At 30.0% G+C, this 25,899-nt stretch overlaps 13 protein-coding genes across 13 annotated transcripts; 7 read left to right on the top strand and 6 right to left on the bottom strand.

The window, feature by feature from the left end:
- Positions 1–199: 199 nt before the first annotated feature.
- On the bottom strand, positions 200–2,665 carry cand_031410 (dual specificity catalytic domain-containing protein; the record flags this gene model as incomplete). Its single annotated transcript, XM_067213367.1, has 1 exon — positions 200–2,665. One exon carries the CDS (start codon positions 2,663–2,665, stop codon positions 200–202), a length of 2,466 nt encoding a protein of 821 aa, XP_067066859.1.
- A 273-nt stretch (positions 2,666–2,938) lies between these two features.
- On the top strand, positions 2,939–4,273 carry cand_031420 (uncharacterized protein; the record flags this gene model as incomplete). Its single annotated transcript, XM_067213368.1, has 1 exon — positions 2,939–4,273. The coding sequence occupies one exon, from the start codon at positions 2,939–2,941 to the stop codon at positions 4,271–4,273; it is 1,335 nt and encodes a 444-aa protein (XP_067066860.1).
- A 720-nt stretch (positions 4,274–4,993) lies between these two features.
- On the top strand, positions 4,994–5,659 carry cand_031430 (uncharacterized protein; the record flags this gene model as incomplete). The annotated part of the gene is made up of 1 exon (XM_067213369.1): positions 4,994–5,659. One exon carries the CDS (start codon positions 4,994–4,996, stop codon positions 5,657–5,659), a length of 666 nt encoding a protein of 221 aa, XP_067066861.1.
- A 274-nt stretch (positions 5,660–5,933) lies between these two features.
- On the top strand, positions 5,934–10,481 carry cand_031440 (uncharacterized protein; the record flags this gene model as incomplete). Its single annotated transcript, XM_067213370.1, has 3 exons — positions 5,934–5,979; positions 6,047–6,199; positions 6,256–10,481. The coding sequence occupies 3 exons, from the start codon at positions 5,934–5,936 to the stop codon at positions 10,479–10,481; spliced, it is 4,425 nt and encodes a 1,474-aa protein (XP_067066862.1).
- A 662-nt stretch (positions 10,482–11,143) lies between these two features.
- On the top strand, positions 11,144–12,937 carry cand_031450 (thioredoxin family protein; the record flags this gene model as incomplete). The annotated part of the gene is made up of 1 exon (XM_067213371.1): positions 11,144–12,937. The coding sequence occupies one exon, from the start codon at positions 11,144–11,146 to the stop codon at positions 12,935–12,937; it is 1,794 nt and encodes a 597-aa protein (XP_067066863.1).
- A 230-nt stretch (positions 12,938–13,167) lies between these two features.
- Positions 13,168–14,943, bottom strand: cand_031460 (protein kinase domain-containing protein; the record flags this gene model as incomplete). The annotated part of the gene is made up of 1 exon (XM_067213372.1): positions 13,168–14,943. One exon carries the CDS (start codon positions 14,941–14,943, stop codon positions 13,168–13,170), a length of 1,776 nt encoding a protein of 591 aa, XP_067066864.1.
- Positions 14,944–15,693: 750 nt separating this feature from the next.
- cand_031470 (DHHC zinc finger domain-containing protein) lies at positions 15,694–17,946 on the top strand (the record flags this gene model as incomplete). Its single annotated transcript, XM_067213373.1, has 1 exon — positions 15,694–17,946. One exon carries the CDS (start codon positions 15,694–15,696, stop codon positions 17,944–17,946), a length of 2,253 nt encoding a protein of 750 aa, XP_067066865.1.
- An 853-nt stretch (positions 17,947–18,799) lies between these two features.
- cand_031480 (uncharacterized protein) lies at positions 18,800–21,838 on the top strand (the record flags this gene model as incomplete). The annotated part of the gene is made up of 1 exon (XM_067213374.1): positions 18,800–21,838. The coding sequence occupies one exon, from the start codon at positions 18,800–18,802 to the stop codon at positions 21,836–21,838; it is 3,039 nt and encodes a 1,012-aa protein (XP_067066866.1).
- Positions 21,839–21,961: 123 nt separating this feature from the next.
- On the bottom strand, positions 21,962–22,809 carry cand_031490 (MND1 family protein; the record flags this gene model as incomplete). Its single annotated transcript, XM_067213375.1, has 4 exons — positions 21,962–22,304; positions 22,375–22,571; positions 22,647–22,671; positions 22,769–22,809. The coding sequence occupies 4 exons, from the start codon at positions 22,807–22,809 to the stop codon at positions 21,962–21,964; spliced, it is 606 nt and encodes a 201-aa protein (XP_067066867.1).
- A 354-nt stretch (positions 22,810–23,163) lies between these two features.
- cand_031500 (uncharacterized protein) lies at positions 23,164–23,619 on the bottom strand (the record flags this gene model as incomplete). Its single annotated transcript, XM_067213376.1, has 3 exons — positions 23,164–23,270; positions 23,389–23,451; positions 23,535–23,619. The coding sequence occupies 3 exons, from the start codon at positions 23,617–23,619 to the stop codon at positions 23,164–23,166; spliced, it is 255 nt and encodes an 84-aa protein (XP_067066868.1).
- Positions 23,620–23,919: 300 nt separating this feature from the next.
- cand_031510 (40s ribosomal protein S19) lies at positions 23,920–24,378 on the top strand (the record flags this gene model as incomplete). Its single annotated transcript, XM_067213377.1, has 1 exon — positions 23,920–24,378. The coding sequence occupies one exon, from the start codon at positions 23,920–23,922 to the stop codon at positions 24,376–24,378; it is 459 nt and encodes a 152-aa protein (XP_067066869.1).
- Positions 24,379–24,559: 181 nt separating this feature from the next.
- cand_031520 (uncharacterized protein) lies at positions 24,560–24,881 on the bottom strand (the record flags this gene model as incomplete). Its single annotated transcript, XM_067213378.1, has 2 exons — positions 24,560–24,704; positions 24,757–24,881. The coding sequence occupies 2 exons, from the start codon at positions 24,879–24,881 to the stop codon at positions 24,560–24,562; spliced, it is 270 nt and encodes an 89-aa protein (XP_067066870.1).
- Positions 24,882–25,166: 285 nt separating this feature from the next.
- cand_031530 (peptidyl-prolyl cis-trans cyclophilin-type family protein) lies at positions 25,167–25,691 on the bottom strand (the record flags this gene model as incomplete). The annotated part of the gene is made up of 1 exon (XM_067213379.1): positions 25,167–25,691. The coding sequence occupies one exon, from the start codon at positions 25,689–25,691 to the stop codon at positions 25,167–25,169; it is 525 nt and encodes a 174-aa protein (XP_067066871.1).
- Positions 25,692–25,899: the final 208 nt, after the last annotated feature.

The raw sequence follows: 25,899 nt of genomic DNA on the forward strand, positions 1-25,899 counted from the left end.
CAATAATACTGAACAGTTTAAAATATTTTAAAATAAAACTTAGTAGCACTTGAACTCATGCAAAATTAGTTAAAATCTAATATTTTATAGTTCTAATATCATAGCTATCATACTAAGAATATCTTCTTGTTTAACATGATATTACCGTTTATTCCTTCTAATATTATTACTGTTTTGCTTTATTTAGAAATTCCATTTATTAATTATAGAAGCAGTCCCAAAAAACTTCAGATTCACTATTTTCAAATTCAACATGAAGGGATATCAACTTCTTATTTATAAATATATCATGTGAATTTATAAAGCCTCTGACTATAGATTTCAAAGTGGGTTTATCATCATAAATCTCATCTACAGTATTTAAGATTGAATTTAAAGATGTCACACTATCTTCTATAGCTATATTATCTTGTGTTATATGATCGATTGATACAAATGTTCTCTGAATTTCCAAGTCAGTTATATTTTCATTCTCTTCTTTCCTTTTTAATTCTTTAACTTCGCTTGCCTCAATATATCCTTTTTCACTTATCTCCTTATTTAGTAGCTTGGCTTCACTTTCATATAGACTTTCACTTCCAATCCATAGATATAATTTAATATAGCTTATTTCTATTAAATTAGAATTAATAATTGAGGTGCTAATAGTCTGGATCTCTTTAGTATCATGATTTGATAATATAGGAACAACTAATATACAAAGTGAAGTAGGATGTAAATCATCCGCATCAAAATATCCAATTGAATCACTAAGATAGTCTGGATATCTAAATAAATATGATTTATTTGTGTTCATACTTCTACATGAATAGTTATTTGGTGTTAATTCGTCTGCTCCTTCATAAGGTAATTCATTATTCCTACTAGAGGGGAAATTATCATAAAGTAAAGTATTATCAAGAATTTGATCATTATTATCTTTATTCCTTTGTTCTATTAATTCATGCGAATTTACCTCCAATTTGTTAAATATATCATTTAAATGGTTTGTAGAGTTCCCTAAATTAATATTTAAACGTGGAATAACCACTGGGGGCCTATTTTTGCACTCATGGTTTAATCCATTGCATAATTCGCTGGATTGATGGTCATCAATAAGAGAAGAAAATTTTAAATTGAGATCATTTGCACAAGAGCAACTTTGGGTTAAAAGTGTAGAAGATATAGATAAAATTCCATTTTTGTTACTCTTATAAGGTGAAGTAGTATTAGAAGACTGAAAAGAATATAGAGGTGATTGTAAAATATTCTTATCTTGTTTATCTATAGTATTCATAGTAGACAAATCTGAATTTGCATCTCCGTATTCACTGCTGAGGCTACCTTTACATTTCAAATTACTGTTCTTAACAGTTGTATTGTCTACTTGCTTATCTGTATAATCGTGGTTGATAATTTGGTCAAAACTATCAGGTCTTGCCAACATGATATCAGAAATAGAGGGAGATGAAATTGACCTAGTAATCGCATTATACCGATTTGGAAAACAAACATTCCAAAATTCAGCTGATTCATAACCTTCAGCAATATATATGATGTATACAGATCCTTTATTTGCAACTAGTGGAGGAAATTCATCTTCATATTGTAATTCAAAGGGATTCTTTAAATATCCTTGCTTAATATTATGTACAAAATTAGAAGTAAAATCAACGTCAATACAATTTGAAATATCTTCTTTTATATTCAATCTATGGATTGGATTATTTAATTCAATAATTGAAATCTGTCTGGCATAATTTCTAATACAAGTTAAATAGTTACATAAACTTGAAATATTGTATTTAGAGCCTATCCAAATCCATATCCTTTCAAGCCTATTTTTAGATGAAAAGTTGACCAAACTTTGACGTAAAATATACACATTGAATTTATTAAGTGGGAATATGCTCTCAGCTTTCCAATTAATAAGGCATACTGGTAAGTTATATTTAGATATTACATAAATTCTAGTTGAAAATATTGAGTATGTACAATTTTCCAATTCAACAAGCAAATTTGAGTTTTTATTCATATTATTAATATAGTCATCAGAAATTATGTTTGGGCAATAGTCTCCATCTTTTCTATGCAAAAATGGGTTAAGAGATTTTTGAAATACTAATAATTGGTAAGTAAATCCTATATTTGGACTCGAAATACTTCTGCATGCTCTTACATGTTCTGACATATCATAAAATGACTTCTTCTTCTTCCACATTAAATATCCAATAACAATACTTGATGAACGAGAAACTCCTTCCTGGCAATGAACTAGTATACGATTATTCTTAGTATCAATCTTATCACTTTTATTATCTGACAATTTTCCATATTTTGTCTTATTGTTCAAGTTTACTGTTATTTCTATATCGTTTATAGTCTTCTTTACTCTCTTTCTGTAATTTAAAGTGTAATCTATCCATTCCAATGCATCATATAAAACTCCCTCAATACATTCTTGTTGATTATCATATACATAGTATGTTCTATACTCAAATTCTTCAGGAAATCTATTTGCACATGTTGCACCAGACAAATTAAGTATATGGGTAATTCCATATGTTTTTAGTACTTGTTTATCACAAGCAACACTATATCCACTTAGATAAAGCTGATTCTTTATCACTTCACTGCATATAGATCTATACCTTTTCAGAGTTTCTATCCTATTATTTGTAAGCATAATACTCAAATAGATATTTAATATGCTAGCTTCAAAACATTAGCTAGTCCCAATAACTTCCAAAGCATAAAAAAAGATGTAATTGGATTCCTCAGAAGTGAACAAAGTATTACATAATGCAGACTAGTACCTTACTACTAAGTTTATTTGTTAGCGCCTTAATTGCCGCTTAACTAGCTATTAATTTTAAGTAATGTAAAAATAAATTTTAGTGAAACTAGATTACCTCAAAATTTTCATTATTGCATATGAACGTTAGATAAAAATTGTAATATGAGCTCCCCATTATCAGGTAAGAATCGGAGGTATTTAAGTCATGATACATACAATCAATTCAAGAAAATACTCTTTGAAAGGGACTTCAACGCATGTATTAATACAATAATGAAATTTTACAATGATGGATATATATTTCTAAGTTATGAAGATTCAGATATCACCATTAAAGATTTAGATTTAAGTATAAATTACAGAGACTCCGATAAAATAAGTGAGTCAAATAAACATCTGTATGATATATGTGGCATTCACTGGTTGAGCTACTTAATTCATTGTTATCTATATTTAAATGATACTACAAATGCATATAAATATATAAGAGAAGTAGAAATAAATTGTTTTAATTTTTTAACACCTATGGATTATGATCCATTAGTATGGGGGTCATGTTATTCACTAATCTACCCATATGGAAAAAGTGAAGATAATGAAAATGTGTACTCACAGGAATCTCAAGATACCAATATACGAAGAGATATTTTCTTTTTTTTTCGTATCCATGTTATTCAAGGTAAATTAATATTTTACAAGCTATGGGTACAGAATAATAATAATACAACCCAACAGATGAATGATAAATCTCAAAACTATGAATCTTTATATACTTTTTGTCTTGATGACTTATATTTATTACTGAATGAAATCGATATAATATTTAATAATTTAAAAGGAGAATCTTCATCTAATCTTCAATATAGGAAATGGTTTTATAAACTAAAGACTACTAGTTATTTATTATGCTCAACTTTAGTACTACATGAGTACTATCAAGAAGCAATATATATATTAGATAATTATATACTGAAATACAATCCTGACAATATTCCATGCTTGTCAGTATTTTCAAGACTATGTATTCATTATGGAGATACCAAACTTTTTGAAACTATTTCTAATAGGATACAAGAAATTCTTAATAATGATGAAATAAGTAAAAATCCAGTTAATATTGCTACTCATAGATTCAATTATGGGCTATTAAATTTAATCCAGGATGATCCTGTAGCTGCTTCACTTGACTTTAGTACATCTGCTGCTTTATATAAAGAATTATCTTTAGGTATTAATTTTGATCTTTCATTATCAGCAAGTATATCTACAAATAATTTAGCGGTTACATATTTTTACTCTACAAAATTACAAGCTGCAACTAGTTTATTAGAGAATTGTATATATGGCAATCGTCAAAATGGATCTCGTAGTGAATTGTCCCCTATAAACATCAATAATTTGAAGACTTTATACCAATTTTCTACAGACAGAGACAAACTTGTTGAAGATTTAAAAAAAGTTAGCTATGAAGCACTTAAATTTGATGCATTTGTTTGATTTTTATCTGAAGTTTTCTTATTTCTTAACTTTGACTTATCCCATATTTTTACATAGTACTGCAAAATATCTTGACTATTGCATTCCCATTTAGATGGCTTTGGATAAAGAAAGCTTATAAAGCAGTTATATTGTTCTTCCATGCTAATTAAATAATTAAAAATATCAGTTATAGGTACTGCGTCTTTTTAAAGTTGTGTGCATTTGCATGAGGTATTAACGTCTAATTATATTTATGTGGGAGACATAAAAATAATTATTGAATAGAGATTTATAGAGTAAATTTAATTTCTTAAAATTATTGTTAAACTAAAAGATGATAGGTATAACTATATATTAGGATAATACTTATTACTTCTAAAGATAATTTATGGTACTAAGCAATATACTTTTTTTGTATAGTGGCACATCATTGTTACCTTGCAATTTCTTTTTTATTTCATGTTTTAAGGTAGTATTAGAGAAATTTACAATTAAATAAGATGACTGAATGACATGTAATTATTTGTACCAGAATTTGGTATATATTAAAATTTCACCCACTTTTACAAAGGTGTATGATTAAAGATATATTAATTAGGTATATCCGCCTTAAGCATTTGAAGAGGCTGTACGTGTGAAGTGCTTTCTTTACTTTTTATTTTCTGAATATTTAGTATACATTTTAAAGTAGAATCAAGGGTTATTAACATAACTTTTTTTTGAAGGACTATACTTATTATGAAGAAGGATTCCTTAAATAGTGAGAAGCTTGGATTTGAAGCCCTTAGAGACAAGGAGACAAGTAAAGTGGCTCTTAAGAAACTTTGCAAGGAATTTCAACACAACAAATTACTTAATTTATACAATGAGAATGATATGACACGCTTTTTAATAAATGTAATAAATACAATGTTATCAATGCTTGGTTTTCAGGAAGAACTTCAATTATTTCATCGAAAGAACTTTGTAATGACTTTAGCTGTTTTATTTGGAATATATGGTTCTGTTATTGCAAAATTCCCTGATCAGAAATATATTATACTTTTTTGTGTATTTGGATTTTTTTCATGTATGATTACTTTGTTATTTATTGACTATTATTCCCCCTGCTGTGGTCACTCTATATCGTTCTCTCAGCCATCCTCAATATCTAAGAAACTTTCCGAATATTGGATATATAATAAGGAGGCATACTACATGAAAATATCTCTAGATAGACCTACAGCAGAGATGAAGTTTGAAATTACTAATACAAGTTGTAATGTATGTACTAGTGTTAATGTTGGTAAACTTTTCACTGAAAATGGCTATATGTCTATCAATTCACTTTTTAATATAATATCGAAGCTCTTATTGGATATATGGAAAGTTGAGAAGGAGCAGAATAGCAAGAAACAGCTTTGAGTATAGATTATAAGTCTAAAATAGTTTTTATACACTTTTTAAATTAGTAATGTTATTAAGAATTGTATTTAGAATATGTTTACAACTACTAATATTATAATTTTAAGTTATTTAGATGATAAAGTATAGGATACATTTTTAAATGAATATTATAACAAGTATTTGAGTCTTATTAAGAGTGTTCATAGTATTACATAGACCTTGAGGCGGCATTACAATATTGACAATTCCACTTTGACTATAATTAAATTTTAAGTATAATTATATTGGACAAATGAGAAATATCTCTAGCTATACAGAGAAAATAGGAAAGGTGAACAGTAAGTAAGCTATTGGTAACTGTGTGTAACTATTAAGCATATAGACCTTAATGTTTTGCCTTTTTAGATTCGATCATAAATACATTTATAGATGAAAGCGATTTTGAAGAGAGTCAATATACAAAAAATACAGTGCAAAAGTCTGAATTAAATGGAAAATTAGATGCTAGTAATATTCAGGAATCTTTTACGGTTCTCTCTGCTCTTAATGATCCTGCAGGTAATTTCGACTTTTTTGTATAACCATAACCATTTCTAGATTACTAAGCATTTCAGAACTACCAATTGAAATAGAGGAAGTTTGTGGAGTTGCTAAACAATCACATGTATTAGAATTATCTTCAAATAATACAAATTCTGAGCAAGTTACAAAGAGAAGTATCAATTTTTTATTACCAAATATAGGACTTGATACAGTAACAAAACTAGGAGATAAATCATATGAATATTCAGGAGGCGGAGAATGGAAACCAATGAGTCCAAGTCTAAGATGGCAAAGATCAATGGCCTCTCAAAATGCTGCTATAATGTCATCTTCTCTATCAATGCAGAGGGGAAAAATGAATAGTCCAAATATAATAAGGGAACTTGAGAATGAACTTGAAAAAACTAAGGGAACTATAATTCTAAATTCTACTGGTGAGAAATTTTATGATTATAACTCAGGCAAATATAGAAAAGCAAAAGCAGTATGGACAGATGAGCCCTTAAAACCAATACTTTACAAAACACAAACAGACAAAAAGAGTAATATATATAAAAATTCTGAAATAACAAGGAGTACAACTAATAATAGTAAAAATTCTATATCTAATATTATATACTCAAATATGGATGTACCAGAAGCTAAGATGAAAACTATGGGAAAATTTGGAAATATTAAAGTACCTATTAGGAGTACATATTCAATGATGACTTTTGCAGCTGAAAAAGCTAAGAACTCACAATCAGAAAAGGATAGTAAAATAGAATTAGATATATTAAATATGATAGATCCAATGCAGGATAAGATTTTAGATAAAACTTTATTAAATGACAAATCAGCTATGTCAACAATGGAGAGCATACCTGAAAATATCCCCATTGAAAGTTCAAAATTCAGCAATAATAATGAAATTTTATATAAGTCTTATATAAATGAAGAACTTAGAAAAAAAATATTAGGAAAGAAGCTTAAAAGTGGTGATATAAAAGTGCAGGAGGCTTTTGATAAAAAAGAAATTGAACAGATTAAAACAAAATTCGAAAAAAAGTATGGAGTAACTCTTAATAATGAGATAGATTTAGAAGTTGTTAGTGAATCTCTTATTTCTGCAGAGAAATTTAAGAAACATATTAATGTAACTAAACAATTAGAAACACTCAAAACTTCTATTGGTTGGTTTGATTGTCAAGATTATAAGGAAAATGAAGACCTTCAATATATTATTAAAAATGATGCTTCCGAGAAAAGATCCAAAGAAAAAGAATCACTTATAAATAGGATTATTGATAATACTACAAGTTATCCTTGTTTTGATGAAGTGTTATTTCAAAATTCATTTAGGGTACAAGATCCAAGTAGATGTAACAAGGTAACACAAATTACCTTAAGTCAAGATGCTACAACTGTTCCAGATTCAACTGAGATATTACTGGGTATACATAAAAAACAGTACACACCACCAATATCGGATAAGCTTCCAACAGGTTTACCAGCCCATATTCAAGATCCTAGAATTGTTTGGAAGCAAGAATTTCAATCTATTCCATATGATTCTATAGCTAATCTTGTATCTAAAATTGATCATGGTACTTGGGATGAAATTGAGAATGATTTAATTATCAATAGCTTTACATCTATGGGCTTAAAATCTTATTTAACATTTAAATCACACTCAAGTATTAATTTAAGAGAGTTTGCACATAATTCACTATATAGTCTTGAAACTCCCATTAATGTTTCGCCAAGCCCTTTACCTCCTTTAGCCAGTCCAAATGGTACATGTAAACTTGATACAAACACTGCAAAACCTTCAACAAACCCTTCAACAGCTATGAAATCAAATTATTTAACACCATCAACTGCATCTCAATTACCTACGACAGGAAAGTCCCAGATAGATGTAACGATTAATTATATCCCTGAATATGAAACTTTTGAAATGAAACTTTGGAAAAACTACAATTATCCATTACATGTTGCTAATACAGGAAAGATAAAAAAGTATAAATTAGGTAAATTTGATAAATTTAAGCCGATTACTATGAATCAATTGGTTGGAATGGCAGATATGTGGCAAAAAGAAATTGATATTCAAACTACAGAACAAAAAAAAGGACTAGAATTATTAGAAGGAGCTCATGAAGAATCTGTGAGTGCAGATACATATATTGAAAAACTTACAAGTGTTATATTTGATGAGTATACTAAATTAGATAAAAAAGATCTTAATAATTTATTTGATGTATTAGTTCCAAATAATGTTTCAACAATACCAAAATCTTCAGTAACTCCTAAAGCGAAGTATGATGAATTTGGATATGGGAAAATGGGTATTGTACCTGGAAGAAGTGCACTATACTCTTTTAAAGATATGAATTATCCTGGAAGACGAAATATGAAGGAGGATTTAAGTTTTGGAAGGAGAAGAAGGCAAATGAAAGTAGGTGGTTTTAAAGATGAAAAAGGAGCCTTAAGTTCAACATTACAAAATAAAAGGAATGTTACTCCTGATAAATACACAAATAAAAATGCTTTGATTGTTGATTTGGATGAATATGCTACAGATGAGGAGTCATCCATAAGCCAAAGTATCTTACACAAAATAAAAAAACCACATTTGCTTACTCATAAAGATCTTGATAGAAATGAATTTGAACAAATAGATCAAGAAACTGAATTATATGAAGATGATATATCAGTCTTAGACGAGTACTATGATGAGGAAGATGAGTATATTAGTGATCTAGATGAATCTGTTGATTATCACACTATCTGTCGTTCTATTGATGTTGCTGAGTGGGAGCCAACCAATCTTATACTAACTAGAGTATTATTTAAGTCAATGAAGAGTATATATGTTACATTGGCAACTGTTTTTTTTAGGAACTTTAAATCAAAATACAGAATTGAAATATATGAGCTCGGAGAACATACTATAATTGTGTGGATAGATAGAGATCGTATAAAGTTTAAGGAAAGACTATTGTCTTGCTTTACCTTAAAACAAGATAAATTAAAAGTTAAAGGTGGTATATACTTTACTCCAGATGCAGTAATATCTCCCATTGAACCTTGTGCTGATATCCCTGGGAATTTTGTATTTCAAGTATCTGGTGTGAGTTTGGCTCATATATTATTAAGGAATGAACCAAGAAAAAAATTAGAAATCATCGAGGAATTTACATCTCAAGTTAATCTTAGGAAAGAAGTTTCTTTTTATGATAGTGAGGATTCAAATTCTATTAAGGAGGACATAAAACAAGTAGATAAAAAAAAGAGTATTCATGGAGGATTAGAAATTAACACTGAAAATGATAAGATTGCCAAGGGAATTAATATAAAATCACTCGTTCCTGCTATGAATAGCAATGAGATCACTGGAAATAATACTATTGCTATATTAACTACTGATATAAAGCTTCAAGGTTTAATGCCAATTGCACTAAAAGGAGAACCCAAAATAACCGTGAGATTTAGTTTAAGACGTGATAGATTAGTTTTATGGAGATCAGTTAGATGCCAAATATGGCGTTGTCAATATATTGATCTATGTTATAAATATAATCTAATTCCAGCTAAAAAAATTGTTAGTTATATTACAAATGCATTTTCAAGAGTTAGACATGGAGCTCCATTGGATATGAGTGGTATTCCTTATCAATATGAAATATTTTCACATTGTTTAAATATAGCTTTGGTACATCAAGAACCTAAAGAAATCTCATTCAGAGGCTGTTATATGAATGATGAAGGTTTATCTCAAATTTTTATTTTATTGAAGCAATTCAAAAGCACTTTTAAGCTAGATTTTGGGATGAATGACTTAACAATTAAATCTGCACCGTTAGTCTTAGAAATTGTACGGAATTCCAAATGTAAAAAGTTGTCATTGGACTTTAATCACTTTGGACCAAGCAAAACTAAAAGAGACTTTGCACAATTTCTTAGACACTTATTATTCTCTTGCGAGATAAAAGTATTGAATTTCTCAAGAAACCGTATTAATGGAAGATGTATTGATTTTTTTGATACGATTATAGGTAGCTTCCCATTTAGAAATAAGACTTTGGAGAAGTTAATATGGTGTTCAAATGATAATACACAACCTGAAATTGAGACATTAGTACTTGCATTGCAGCCAATATGTATTTCTTTAAATATGGTTGTTGTTGGAGGTAATCCAATAGAAAGAGTTGATGCAATAAAACGACGTTTTAAGCCTATACAAATGTCAATGGAAGATCTTACAGTTGCTTACCTCAAGGCTGAAGAAAGGGAACCCTTGGATCATGATTAACAAGAAAGACACATTAGAAGTATTATTAATCAATTTAATTGGTAAAGTATTTATATTTGTAATTTCATTTAATATTAGATACCTAATTTCAATGATATATTGTATATATAATAATCTTTCAAAGTCTTTTTTTTTTCTGAAGTATACTACCCTATTAAATATTATCTCTTTAACTTTTACATTAACAAATATCTCGGAAAAACTGCTCTATTATTAAGTGAATATAATTAAGTTTTAATGGATACTTAATATCTATCCACTAATTTCACTACTATTACATATTATGGAGAATACTTCATTGTCACTTTTTTTTTAGGAATTTTAGTTCCCATTATGAAGATTGAGTAAAAATACGGAAGTATTGATTATTGTTTCACCATAACCTGCTAGTAAGACCCCTGGACTTATTTATATTAACTTGGTAAATCCTTATATCCACAAACTCTTCACTTTTCATAGCTTTCACTTAAGTTTTTTACTAGATTGAGCTGATAGACGGAAACTAACCCGCTACGCAACATAAAAAGATTTTAAAATCGGGAGTTTCTTTTCTTTCCTCCTTTCTATTTTTTTTTTTCTTTAGTAGATCTATTGTACAAATTTCATAATAAAATTACCCAACTTCTAAATTGATTTAATATACTACAAGATATTTGGTTGAAATGAAATTATTAGCACTCTTAACTCATTTAATCTTAGTGTCATTTTTATCTGCAACCTATATTCCAAACTCTATAAGTAATATAAATGGAAATTTAAGTAATATTTCTTTTAGCATGAATACTAATGAAGGATTAGAAGCTAGCAATGTTAAACAATTGGGTTTGGTAGATCTAAAAAATTTCACATCAGAAATTGCAGTTGTACTTTTTTATGTTCCATGGTGTGTATTTTGTCGTGAGATGCTTCCAGAATTTGATAAAGCTGCTAATATTATGAAGGAATATAATATATCATTTGGGAAATTAGATGCTAATGATAACCGTCAAGTAGTTCTTTTAGAACAAATTCCGAAATTCCCAACAATTAAGATATACTTTCAAGGCGTTGGTCACTACTATACAGGTATTTCGAACTCAATTGCAATAGTTAATTTTATAAACTCGGAATTGAATAGAGATTTTTATATTTCAAATAAAAAGACTCTGGAAAATTTTATTGACAGAAATAATTCTGGTGTAAAAATCATTGCTATTATTAACTCTACATTAAACTCTTCATTACCAAAACCCAATACTACTAATGAACATGAATCTAATGATAATAATTTAAATTCAAATATTCCAGCATACTTGAAAATTTCTAGAAAGTATCAGCATATTCTATTTGGTCATACATTTACAAATAATTCGGAAGTTGTAGAAGTACTTTTAGGCAATAGCAGCTCGTATACTGATAGTTCTACAGTACCATTAGCAAATGTGTCATCTCATTTGATTATTTATACTCCTTGGAATAACCATAAGGATATATTTGGAAACTATACATCTGAAGATGATGTAGATACTGGGCGTGTAATAGTAAAATCTATTGACTTAAATAGCCTTGAAGAATTAGATACGCAGGTGCGTAAATATGAATATCCACTGATTATTAGGTTCGTTCCTTTAGTTACTCAAAGGCTATTTTCTGATGATAGACCATTAGTCTTTCTATTTTCATCTGAAAATGATCCTATTCATAATGAAGTCATGAAGAGATTTCAGAAGATAGCTAGAAAATTTAGAGGCAAGCTATTATTTATTCATAGTAGCACTTCTTTGCCACACGAGAGGCGAATAAGGCAAGTTCTTGCTAGTGATGATGAACAAACACCCATTATATCTATTTTAAAGTTTTCTGATGTAAAAAATAGAGATTTTAAGCTGAATAAAATCCCAATGAACCCTCAACAGCCACCCTTAGTTTACAGATCTAGTATATCTGGTAAAGGTTTACTTGCAGATTCTATATTAGAAAACTTCATCCAAGATTATACTTTAGGCAAACTCAAACCATATTTTAAGAGTGAGGAGCCACCTCTTGATGAAGAGAATAATGGACCAGTTCGTATTGTTGTTTCCACTACATTTCAAAATGAAGTTTTGAACAATGTTGATCAAGATACTTTTATTGTATTTTATGCTCCCTGGTGTGGTCACTGTAGAAAACTAGAACCAGATTTTAATGCTCTTGGCCAAAGACTACATAATTTGAAGACCTTAAAAATAGCCAAAATTGATGGTTCACAAAATGAAATCGAAAATATTCATATTCTTGGCTATCCTTCATTAATGCTGTACCCTGCGAATAGAAAGAGTGACCCGATATGGTATGATGGAGATAGATCTGTCCATAATATGATAAGCTGGCTTGCATCTCACGTGACTCACCAATTTGACCCTGAACCATTCCTTAATCCGGATAATGCCTTTGAAGATGATGATCTTGACATGTCAAGAACCGGTGAGTTATAAATTCGCACTAAATTCCTATATAATAAAGCACACTAGTGGAGATATATGATTGAAATATTTATAAATTAAGCCCTATTCTCAGTGACTATTCACATTTTTTTCTTTTTATGCAATTTCTGCAAAATATATTAAGCTTAATTCACATCTATTAATTTTATATTGCAAATGATTATTCATTATTACTTATCTCTTAAATAAATATTCACTTTTCCTTTATATTTAACCAACATCTATTGATTTTGGATGTTGAAATTTTGTTCATTTTCCTTTTGTAACACAATATGTTGACACTTATTACTAATTGGGAAGTTTTTCTTTAGTACATGATATCCACTCAATTTAAAAATATGACCCATATTACTAGTATAGGAATTACTATTCGAATATAATGTACTTAAACCAGAGTAGTAGCTTGAAATTAGTTTTCCACGACTAATACTATGGTTCAAGTGACCCTTGCAGCAAACGCAAGTTGAACATTTACAATATGAGTAAAAAAGGCTATTTTCATCGCTCTCACAATATGAAGTGATGTTCTCATCGGTATTTTTGGCTATATTTAATTTCATCACACATCTTAGGGAATAATCTAGATGCAAGTATTGATAATCTGAAAAGAATCTGTGGGATAAACAGGATGTTGCTGATATTCTTTTAGAAGGATTTTTTTCCAAGAGTTTTTTCATTAGATCTATAGCATCATCTAATAGTCTACTCTCATCTCCATTTAGTTGATCTTTCATGTGATCTCTAAGCTGATCCTCCATCTCATTAAAATTAAATTTCAGAATTTTTTCGGTTGCATCACAATTTACCTGATGGTTGCATTCTATCAATCTATGCCCAGTTAGCAACTCATAGAAAATTGTCCCAATAGACCAAATATCTACTTTCTCGTCGTATTCATTGTGGATGTATATTTCTGGTGCAGTGGCAAAACAAGTACAGCAATGACCTTTCAGACGTCCATTTAATGAAATACCTGAGTTCCCTAAGTCACATATCTTTATTCTATAAACATCCACATTTAAGTTGCCAACTAAATCAGTAAACATCAAATTTGCTGCTTTTAAGTCACGATGAACAATACCTCGTGAATGCATATGATCCACACCTAGAATTAGTGTATGCATTAGCTGCTGTACAGTTCTAATTGGAAGTCCATCTTTGTATCTAAACCTTAATAATTGACGAAGTGTACCCCCATGAAGTAATTCCATTACAAGATACTCTTTATTTTCAATGTGATTTTGGAACCAATCCAGCTTTTTTACAACAAAATTACCCTTGCACCTTTCCAAATATTCTGCTTCGCGAGAGAGTGATCCAGGGGCTTCACATTTCACTGCTACAAATTCTAGCGTCCGACGATTCAATCCAAGGAATACTTCACCATTTCCTCCTTTACCAAGCGACGCTTCTGAAAATATGAGATAGCTCTTTTCAGTTTCTGATACCCAATTCTGTGCTGGTGAGTTGCACTGGTTTTTATATAGACACGATGAAGAGATTGCTTCTACTCCTGGCAATGTATGTGCTGTTGTACTTGGAGGCTCAACTGATAGAACTTCTTTTGATGATTTTAACGTGTATCCTACAATATCTACCATATTTTGGGATTTCAAAACAAATGCTATATTGCACTCAGTAGGTTGTGATGTCATTATTCGGAGTTTTGTTCCAGAAGTAACAACAATAATATCAGGGAAAGAAGGTATAGGCATATACGTCCCAGTTATTGAATCCTTATAAAAATATTTGCATGATTCAATTTTGTTATTACTACTTTTTCTCGTTAGCCTAAACTCCTTATCTTCACTTTTTACCCACAAATCAAAGCTACTTGTTACATTTTGTGGGGGATCTGGGTATGATATATCAGTATCTGTTTTGCCATCTTTTGGGCCAATTCTATATCTCACATTAGCTTTAATAGTATGAATTTGAACAATTGGACTTATCTGCAATAGAAAATATATATAATCCGATTCCTTTGATATTAACATTTCTTTCATTTGTTGCTCTTGCATTACCACATTTTATTGATGAAATTAACTAGCTGGTTTGCCAGTCTATAATAGATAAATGAATTTAAAGGTTTCAAATACCTTCAATAGTGAAGTAGTTTGTATTAAGAATACTTGAGTAAGCTATTCCAAAATCGAAATTTTCAAATCTAAAAATTGTTTGTAAAAAGAGACTATCTCTTTGAAAGTGATTTCGCGTTTTAAAGATAATTTAAGGAGTATTTATCAGGTATCAAATCATTAAATCCATTTTCAATTTAACATATAACAGTATTACATAAAATATGCATGTGACACGTGTCATCCGATTTGCATGCAGGAAAAAATGCTTATACCGGCATGATAATATTGCCACGTCATTATCACGGAGCTAATATAGATTTTTATAAGACCTTTTTATTCTGCATAGTATTTATATTATTATTACTTTTATAATATAGTTAGCATAAAATAGACATACATCAATATATAAGGTTGAGTAATCAAAAAACTCTGCATAGCTACATGCAAAATATATTTTTAAAAGATGTACTTTTTTCTTAATCAAAAAGCACTTAATTCTGCATTTAAAAGCCTTGTGGAGTCACAAATGACAAAATGAGACTTCCCCACATGCATAGGATTGCGCGAATAATCCAAAAATGAGGGGGATAATAAAAGTAAGAAAATGTACCTTGAAAGCAATAATTTGTGGACAAGACAGACATTTTAGTATCTTTTGAGAAATAAATGGAGCTTTCTCAAAACAAAGGTACTAGATTATTTGAAGCAGAATATGCTTCTCATGAACTAGCTATTGCTGCACAAAGAAGGGACAAAAATACTTTACATTTTATTATACAGCAGCTAATAGAAACAGGAAATGCAAGCATTCTGAATGATTCAAATACTTTACATTGGACCGTATATTATCAATGGGATGACGTTACTATACATTTGCTGAGCTTAGGTTGTGACCCTTTTAGAGCAGATATAAATGGTGATACAACTTTACACTATTGTGTGAGGTCAGGAAATTTTTCAATGTTAAAGTATTTTTATGAGAAATACAGTTCAAGAATATTCTCAGTTAAGAATAGGAATAATTTTGGTTTAATGTTAACAGCAGCTTCGGAAAATGTTGAAAATAAGGTTCAGGACTTACTTAGAATTATGGAGTGGCTCTTTTTACAGGGCTATACACTTGAGGAGCAAGATATTCTTGGACAGACACCATTATTTTGGGCTATTAAAAGAGGGAACTGCAGTTTAGTACAATGGCTAGTAAGTCACGGAGCAAATTTAGGACACAAAGATCACAGGGGTAATACTATTTTGCATGTTGCATGTGTAAGTGAAAGTGAAGATACAGTTCAATTTCTGTGTGATTTAGGGGCTATTCATTTATTACAATGTAAAAATTATGATAGTTCTATGGTTGGAAATACTGCATTTCAATTATGTTGGATCAAACGTAATTATTGGTTGGCAGTTTCCTTATACTTTTGGTACTATCATAACAAGCTTTTTGGAACAACAGCACTAATAAGAAGCCCTTATGCGGTCTATTACTGGTTTATTGCACTTTTTAATTTGGCCATTGTACTTATTATGAGAAATACTATAAGTAAATATCAAGAGTATATGGCCGGGATAAGTATGGATCATTATTATATTTGGTTTGGTGCTTTTGTAGTTACACAATTGTGTTGGTTTTTAGCAAATTTCGGTCATTCAAACTATGTAAAATATCCACTATATCCCAAGAGTATATCAAAATTATCTTATGACAAAATAAAAAAGTTGGAAAGTATAGCTTTGTACATACCTATAATTAGCAATTCAAAGGTGAATAAATCATCGAGTGTATTTCAACTAATGTTAAAAGAAGAGGAACAAGTTAAAATTAATAACGATTTAATTGAGTTAAATCGTCAAATATTTAGTGGAGAGTCTATTGGTTTAGATATTTACAAAAATACCTATAATGGGTATATTCAAAAACTTATAGATATATCTAATGAGATAACTTCTTTAATGTCACTAGTGGCTAAGGAAAGACAAAGTATTCATAAGAAGTTATATGTAGATATTGTTGACGGTAATCAAATTATCAGTTCTGCACCAGTGTTACCTAAAATATGTGTAACATGTCGTACTGAAAGACCATTTAGAGCACATCACTGTTCTGAATGTGGTTATTGTATTCAGAGATTTGACCATCATTGTGTATGGATTGATACTTGTGTTGGACTTGGCAATCAAAGATCATTTGTTCTCTTTCTAATGTTTTTATTATTCACATTTTCATGGTATTACTATTTGCTTCAACAATACTGCTCATTAAGGTTTTTATTTGCTACTACAGTAAATAAAGTTACAAATACGCCATCTAATATAAACAGCTGGTTTTCACTGCAAGGAAATGACTTATTTGCAAGTAATAATGACCTTGGAATTGGTGTTTTTGATGGATTGTATTACTTTATGGTATCAGATCTCTGGTTCTCAGTAATTATGTTGAATAGCATTACAAATATTCCATGGATGGGATTTGTGATTTATCTATTCGTTAGACATTTAAAATCAATGATAACAAATGTCACTTTTTATGAATATCTAAAGAAACCAGATATAATTAAACAAAGATATAATGGTTATGATATTGATGGTTTTTGCTTTGAATTACAAGATAGAAATCTCTTTACTGGAATTAGGAGTATATTTGCATATTGTATTAAAAGTAATGCATGGGACTATAGTGACTTCTTTTCGAATAAGCAACACAGTGCTACAGTGCCCCCTGTTTCAAGTTTACTGGATAGTAGCTTTCCTTATCATAATATTGCATCGAATGCACAAAGTTCATATCGGGCTGAAGATATGATAAGTTCAAGCTTAACTACATCTAGAATTCCTATTCAAGTAAATTCAATGCAACATAATTATTCAAATGTAAATTCTGCAAATTACTATCAATTCAATTCATACACCCATAGATAATATTTTAACTACTTTTATTAACAAACAATGCTCTATTCGTTTCAAAAATATTTACAGAGATAATTTAATATAATTATAAAGTGAATTATCTTATGTCTATCAATTGATCACAATATTTAAACAAAATTTCATAATGCTAATTCCAAAACTTCGTTCATCTGTACATTTTGCTTTGTGATCTTTCCATTAATCTGAATGAGTTAATTATAATATATTAGATTGGCTTATTATATAGCCTGGATTTTATTCATAATATTTGGCAGTTATACTGTAGTGAACTTTGCTTTTATATAGATAATTCTAGCTATTATGAAGGATGATCTTAATAACTTAGTAACAAACTGTATTTGTACCTATTAATATGGCTTTAAATAATATTTAAAATTTTAGGGATGTTTCACTTCCTTTTGAATCGTAGTTTTATATAGACCCTAACTTGTTTAATGTATATCAATACAATAACTATTTTTCAGAGATGACTTCTTTAGATTTCCATTTGAAACCAAGTAGTTATTATAAACCTCCTATATCCCAAATTACTTCTTGATATGAGTTTCCTTATCTTTATTTATTCACTGAATTCCGAAGGATAGGGACTACTAAAGATCTATTCCATCTCAAATATACCATTTATAACTTGTAATAACATAGCTAATATGAATTAGCGCCAATTCGGAGAATTTGTATTTGTATTGCTAGGTATTAGAAAGCTTGGAAAAAGTTTCAAGAATATTTGGTGTTCTCTTAAAAATATAAACTTATACATAAGAAGGAGATAGTAAGATACATGGTATAATTACGGTTGATATATCTTTGATTAATACTTTACTCCTTTAAGTATCAATATAATTATATGACATCTGCAACTAAAAGAACACTCAGGTCAGATACTGACAGTAAAGCTTCTATTAAGTCTAAAACTACCGTAGATGATCTTAAAGAATCAAAGGATGCACATAAAATTTCAAGTAAGGACTTTGACAGAATTATATTAAGTTGGGACTTCTTTGAGGATATAAAGGAAGAGCCATATCAAAAGTCTGAAAAATTATACTCTTACAATAGTAGGTGCGAAAAATGCGAAATTAAAGAGATTCCTGCTAGATTTTCATCACTCGAAGAGTATATTGAGTCTTTCTTTTCTTTATTTCTTCTAGAATGTCAACAGTCCATACAAAGAGCCAAACATATAGAGATGAGTTCGTTCCAGCACTTTACAATGCTGGAGAGCAAGGGATGTATCGACTCAAATTTTATATCTGTACGCTTTGAAAAATCATTAAATGTGAACCCCGGAAATCCAGTCTATTTCTCGCCTCAGGATATAGTTTTGATTATTTTCCCTGCTAATGAAGAATTATTTAATATACCTGACAAAAATTTAAGTGATGAACCATATCATGTTTTTGGCGTTGTTCATAATTCTAAATTGGATAAACTTATACTAAATACAATTAACCCGTTATACTATCTTGAAGGTGAAAAGATCAAACACTTACCATCAACAATAAGTAATACAGAAAGATGGAGAGATCGCTTAACTAAATATAATGAATATCTTCAATTAGGAAGAGATAAAACAAAGAAAACTTCTTGGTGGATATCCAGAATCACTTCATTTGCTACTAACTACAGAGAGTATAGTGCTCTGTTATCATTACAAGATCTCCCACTTAAAGATAATATTTTATGTTTGAAGAATCCCGTCTCAAGAAATGGTTCATTATCTATTCCTGACACTTTATTAGACTCTCTTGAAAAAATTTACAATGATTCTCAGCTAAGTGCACTAAATGAGTGCTTAAAATACCAAGGTATTACCTTAATTCAAGGCCCACCTGGAACTGGTAAGACAACTACAATTATTGGTATAATTAGTGCATTATTATCTTCAAATTATGAGAAAAATAGTTGTAAATATGGAATACTTAGAGAAGAGGATACATCTTTGACCATAAATGAGAAGAAGAAAAAAGTTGAAGTATATAAAGATGACGGTATAGAAAAGATAGGACTTTCACTAATTAGATATTCACAGCCATGGTGCTATAATAGTGATTATGTACCTTGGTATGATTGGAAAGCAAATAATCCAGAAATTTGTAATACTAAACTTATTGAACCAAAGACTATTCCTTTAGATATATCAAGTAGACAAACTGGTCCAAGAAGAATTTTAGTATGTGCTCCATCAAATGCTGCAATAGATGCTATTGTTCGTCGCTTAGTTGCAGATCCAATACGTGAGCAAGGAGGTATTCTAGATGCTAATGGTGTGCGATATAATCCAACTATAGTCAGAGCTGGACCCAATTATCACCCGGATTTATTGGAATATAGCCTGGAAGTTAAATTACAACGTCGTTTAATTCGTAACGGTTACAATCCAAAAGAAAGTAAACCAGAAGTTCGTCAACAAGTTCAGTGGAAGATTATTCAAGAATCCCAAGTTATATGTGCAACATTATCTGTATGTGGAAGTAAAGAATTAGTTTCTATTCTTGACCAAAGTAACTCATCAAATGAAAAGTCAACAAAAAAGATTATTGCTTTTGATACAGTAATAATTGATGAGGCATCTCAAGGTGTAGAATTGTCTACCTTAATACCACTAAAACTTGGCTGTAAAAGATTGATACTTGTAGGTGATCCTAAACAGTTACCTGCTACAGTTCTATCTAGGATAGCAATATTACATAAATATGATATTTCTCTATTTCAGAGGCTGCAACTGAATGGACTACCAGTTAAAATGTTAAGTATGCAATATAGAATGCATCCGGTAATTTCTGAATTTCCTTCAAAACGTTTTTATAATGGTGAGTTGCAAGATTATCCAGGTATAATAGACGCAAGAAAATCAATAATACCATGGGATTCCATACCTTTTTTTAAACCACTAACCTTTCTTTCTGTAAATTCAGAAGAAATAAAAAATAAGTCAATCTCAAATCCAATTGAAGCTGAATTAGTTTGTCAATTAGTTGAACTTTTGGGGTTAATATTGACAGAAGTTAATGAAAAATTACCTAGCAAATCTGATATGAATAATTGGTATGATAAAATTGCAATTATTTCCCCTTATAATGAACAAGTCAGACTCATTAAATCTATGATTAAGAAACGATTTAACTTACCATCCAATGTTATATGCCCAATTGATGTATGTACTATTGATGGTTTTCAGGGTCAGGAACGTGATTACATCATTTTTTCAGCTGTAAGAGCTCAATATATTGAACCTAGTGGAATTACTGGTACTAATAACAGATTGGAAACTCTTAGAATTAATACTGGCTTTCTAGCTGATATTAGGAGAATTAATGTTGCACTGACGCGAGCTAAGCGTAACTTGTGGATTATAGGCCACGGAAGATATTTATTGGGTAACCCAGAGTGGGCACATTTATGGAACTATACTGCCGAGAAAAATTGTCAATTTTCCATTGATATAAATAAATTATCATTAGATAATTATTTAAAGAAGTGGCTATTTGCCTATCTTCAAAGAAAAGAAAGTACTAGGAATGTTTTAAAGCAATATATTCCAAATTTTATATTAAATCTTACTATGGATATTTCTTTAATGGAAACTATAGAAGCTACAGAAGTTAACAACTCTGTGGAACCTCAATTTAAGCTAAAGATTAATTCATCATTTTTCAATGACCTCAAACAGGAAATTAGCCAAGATTCTAAGCATGGCAAAATTACACATGATATCAGTAATAGTAGTAAATATCAGGATACTCTAAGTAGTGATATTTATGATATTCCTATTGAATATAATTCTATTCAACAGCAATTTATTGAAGATATTGCTGACATTTCATCTATGTTTGACTTCAGTGCTACTTCATATGATCATTGCAATGAAAAAGTAATCACTTAAGAAATTAAGGAAAATTCGTAACTATTAGAATGTTTGAATTTAAAATAAATACTTTGTATAACTTGAATAATAGAAATATCTTAGAACTTTTTATAGTGAACTGAAGATATTACATTTAACTATCTAGTCTTCATTAGGTAAGCCAAAATTTTGATTAATTTCTCTTTCTTTAACTCCGGGCATTTTTTTCTTAATCCACTGTCTTATATTGCAAATGTTATCTTCCCACCTTAATATAGCTTCATTACTCTGATTTATTTGTTCTTGTAGTACTTTTGGGTTATCTTGTAGCATCATTTTTATGTGTTGCAACTTTTTTGTAAGCTTTTCATTAGTACTTGTTAGTTCTTCTAACCTTTCCGTCTTCTTTTTTCTTAACTTTGTTTCCTCAGTATCTGTCTTTGATGATTCTTCAATCAGATTGTTTAATGATTGTATATTGTCCTCTATTTCTTGTTTTGTTGCTCTAAAAAGAATTTCAATTTAGTTAAAGTGGTATTTATAGTATACTCAAATCATGATAAAAAATAACGAACCTCAAATAATTTATTCGATTTTCTCTCATTGATCTAGCAGCACTTGGTAATGCCCAGAATATATTTAGAGACCCAACCTTGTCACTCATTACAAGGGAATCATCAACTAAACTTTGTAAAATATCTTTAACTGTCTGTTCTATTATTCCACATTTCTTGCCAAGTTTTTCTATTTCTTTTAAATTGAAACACTCTTTCTGATAGACAGTAATGTAATCATCAAACAAAAAATTTGTACTTTTTTATAAATTTCATTATTTAACCAAGCTTACCTTATCATATAAAGATCTCAATAATCTGAAATTGTTTTAAGTAATTGGATATCATCAGAATATAGTCAAAGTGTATTAAAATTAAACTAAGCTATTTTACAAAGTTTAAGGGTATTATTTACCTGGTTCTTTTTTCTTCGATTGAAACTCCACGTCTTGACATTTTAATGTGATCTTAAAATCTTAATTTATGTTTAATATAGATTAATATGTAGAAAAAAGTGTTCTAAAGATAGAGGTATACATGCAAGGAGAGCTAATGATAATTACAATAGCATGCATGCAGAAACCACAATTTATTGAATTATTTTAGTGGAAATACAATGATATAGAATTTATTTCAAGTAGACCGGATACATAAGATAAATAATTAAATAATATATATTCTCGAATCCCACTAGGAATATTAAAATAGATCATTATAAAGTAATAATAAAATCTATTAAAATTCACATTGAAATATAAGCTAGATATTTACTATGCAAAAGATATAGATATTAGAGAGAAATTATAATTGCTACTTCTGTAGCTGATCAGAAGACAACCTCTGCATTTTCTCAAATTCTTGAAGCTCATTGTGAAGTTGTTTAGTAAACTCGTCATCCATATCTTCATCATCCCAACCTATAGTTTAATCAAATAGAAAGAGTAACGGGAGTTATTGAAGATATAATAATGAATTGTCAATAAAGTATCAACTAATTCATATTGGGTCCAATTGAATTTCATGTTATTAACTTACCAGTAACATCCCAATCTTCATCCCACTCATTTACATCCGGATCAATCTGTGTCTCAAGATTTTCTAAGAGCAATATAGAAAGTGGTATTTAGTAAATAATAAGGTAGTTATACAAACTACAGGACTAAATATTCATAAAATCTTACCTAGATTATCAAATTCTTCTAATTCATCTTCTCTTTCGTCAAATAAAAAAGTTTCATCATGTTGATTCTCGTTAGACATTTCCATCAATAGAAATTCACCAATGGGGAATTTAATATAGGGGACAAATTTGCGGTGAAAGCATTGTAAGAAAAAAAGGGGGGAGGAATAACTACAAGCGGATTTTGTTGGCTAATGAAATAATCAAAGCGCCTATAATATAGTTTATAAAGTGCGCCACTATGGGGGGACGTCTCCAAATAAGGCGGTATATGGGACTCAAACAAATGTCTATTGTAAAATAGATGTGTCTCGATACTGAGGCACTTGTATTTTCTAGAGATTTATAAATTATCGTCAGGAAGTGTAAATTTCGGTTGTTAATCAATGACACTATACGAAGTAGCAGCTCCTCGTGTAGTGAAGACAGCCAAGGATGTGCCAGCAGGAATCTTAATTGAACGTTTTGCACAGCAGCTAAAGAAAGGTGGCAAGATGGCAATGCCAGAATGGGTGGACCATGTTAAGACATCTTCATCCAAGGAGCTTCCACCACAAGATCCTGATTGGCTTTATATTCGTGCTGCTTCAATATTAAGGCATTTGTATATTCGTCCAAATGCAGGGGTGGGTGCTTTATCTAAGTTTTATGGTAGGAAACAACGTAATGGGACTTCAAGAAATCACTCTAGCACTGCATCTCGTGGATTAATCCGTTACTGCCTACTTCAACTCCAAGGTATGGGCTTAGTTGAGTTTAATCCAAATACTGGAACACGTAGACTAAGTGCCCAAGGTCAGAGAGAGTTAGATTCTATTGCAACTCAGTGCAGATCCTTTATGTAGTAATATCTAGTGAGGTAGATTTAGTACATATTAAGAAGATTAGTTTAATCTAGTATTACTATTTCTGCAAGCAACTTAAACTTGCAATTTCACTGAATACTTCATTTTTAATATTCAGTTATAGTGAGTACTTTTTTCAACACTTCCTTGAGAATTACACTTATTTAATGCTGTTTATTGACTAGTTATAATATAACTCTAGTCCCGTGCCATCTTTAATTTCGTAGTCTTCTAGTGTTATGTGATCCTTATAAGTGATGTACCATTTTTGAATACGAATTTTTTCCCACCTTGTACCTGGCAAGTAAATAAGTGACTTTGAAGTTCTAAATTATGAGACTATATTTTAAACAATCTCCATCCGGAGTTAGTAATTACCTAGTAAATTTAATCTTACCTGTATGGGCTGCCACCAACTTTTTTACATCACCAATTGTATCATCAGAATTACATTTAACACGGATTTTACGTCCAAGACGATCATTCAATACTATCTCAATCATTATATCAACTATATAAACTCGAAATTAGCTATTTAAGTTCACTAAAGAGATTGAAACTTATAACTCCACAAATAACAATGAAATTCAGATATCTAAGATGTCTCATTTATGCGTACAACCTATGGAATACGCCAGAGCCCCCAGCTAAAACTAGAGATGCAAATATCAAAAAAACACAATATAAATCCGCTATCTCATTGTTTCAAAAGTCCTATGAATTATAACTGAATATCAGAAATTAGTTATTAGTTTTAAAAATATAGCCCTATGCTAAAATAATACATACTATTGTAGTAAAATTTCACTAGGAGACCCAGACAATAAAGTACACTCAGTAATTATGACATCTTTTGAGCATTTGCCACTCATTGAACCGACTAATTCAATTTCTCTTAGTACCTTCTTGCTCTTTTCGTCCATTAGACGTCCAAATACTACATGTCTTCCATCTAGATGAGATGTATGACCAAATGTGATAAAGAATTGAGACCCATTTGTGTGCTCTCCTCTATTTGCCATTGATAGGACATAAGGGGCATGTTTAATTGAAAAATTTTCATCTTCAAAAGTATCTCCATAAATACTTTTACCCCCCATACCATTGTGCTTAGTGAAGTCTCCACCTTGGGCCATAAAACCTGGAATAACTCTATGAAATTTACTTCCAACATATGTCATCTTCTTCCCATCCTCATCTCGTTTATTTCCAATACACAAGGAATAGAAGTTATTGACAGTCTTTGGCACCTGCTCAGCAAATAGACCTAATATCATTGACTTAGATTGACTATTTCCTATCTTCACTTTCATTTCCAACCTTAATAATGGGTTTAGTTTGTTTGGGTCCAGTTTCTGATTTGCAAGTGAGAGGAGTGGGACATAGAGAAACGAAATCAATGAATAAAAAAACCTCATATTTTTTAAAGAAATATTCACAAGTTTTATCTATTATAAAACTAAAATATTATCCTCCCGTTTTCTTTTTAAATCAGGATGCACAGAAAAAAGAAGGGGGGGG

The sequence above is a fragment of the Cryptosporidium andersoni genome, assembly GCF_001865355.1.
Source record: "Cryptosporidium andersoni isolate 30847 chromosome Unknown contig_51, whole genome shotgun sequence".
Lineage (NCBI taxonomy): Eukaryota > Apicomplexa > Conoidasida > Eucoccidiorida > Cryptosporidiidae > Cryptosporidium > Cryptosporidium andersoni.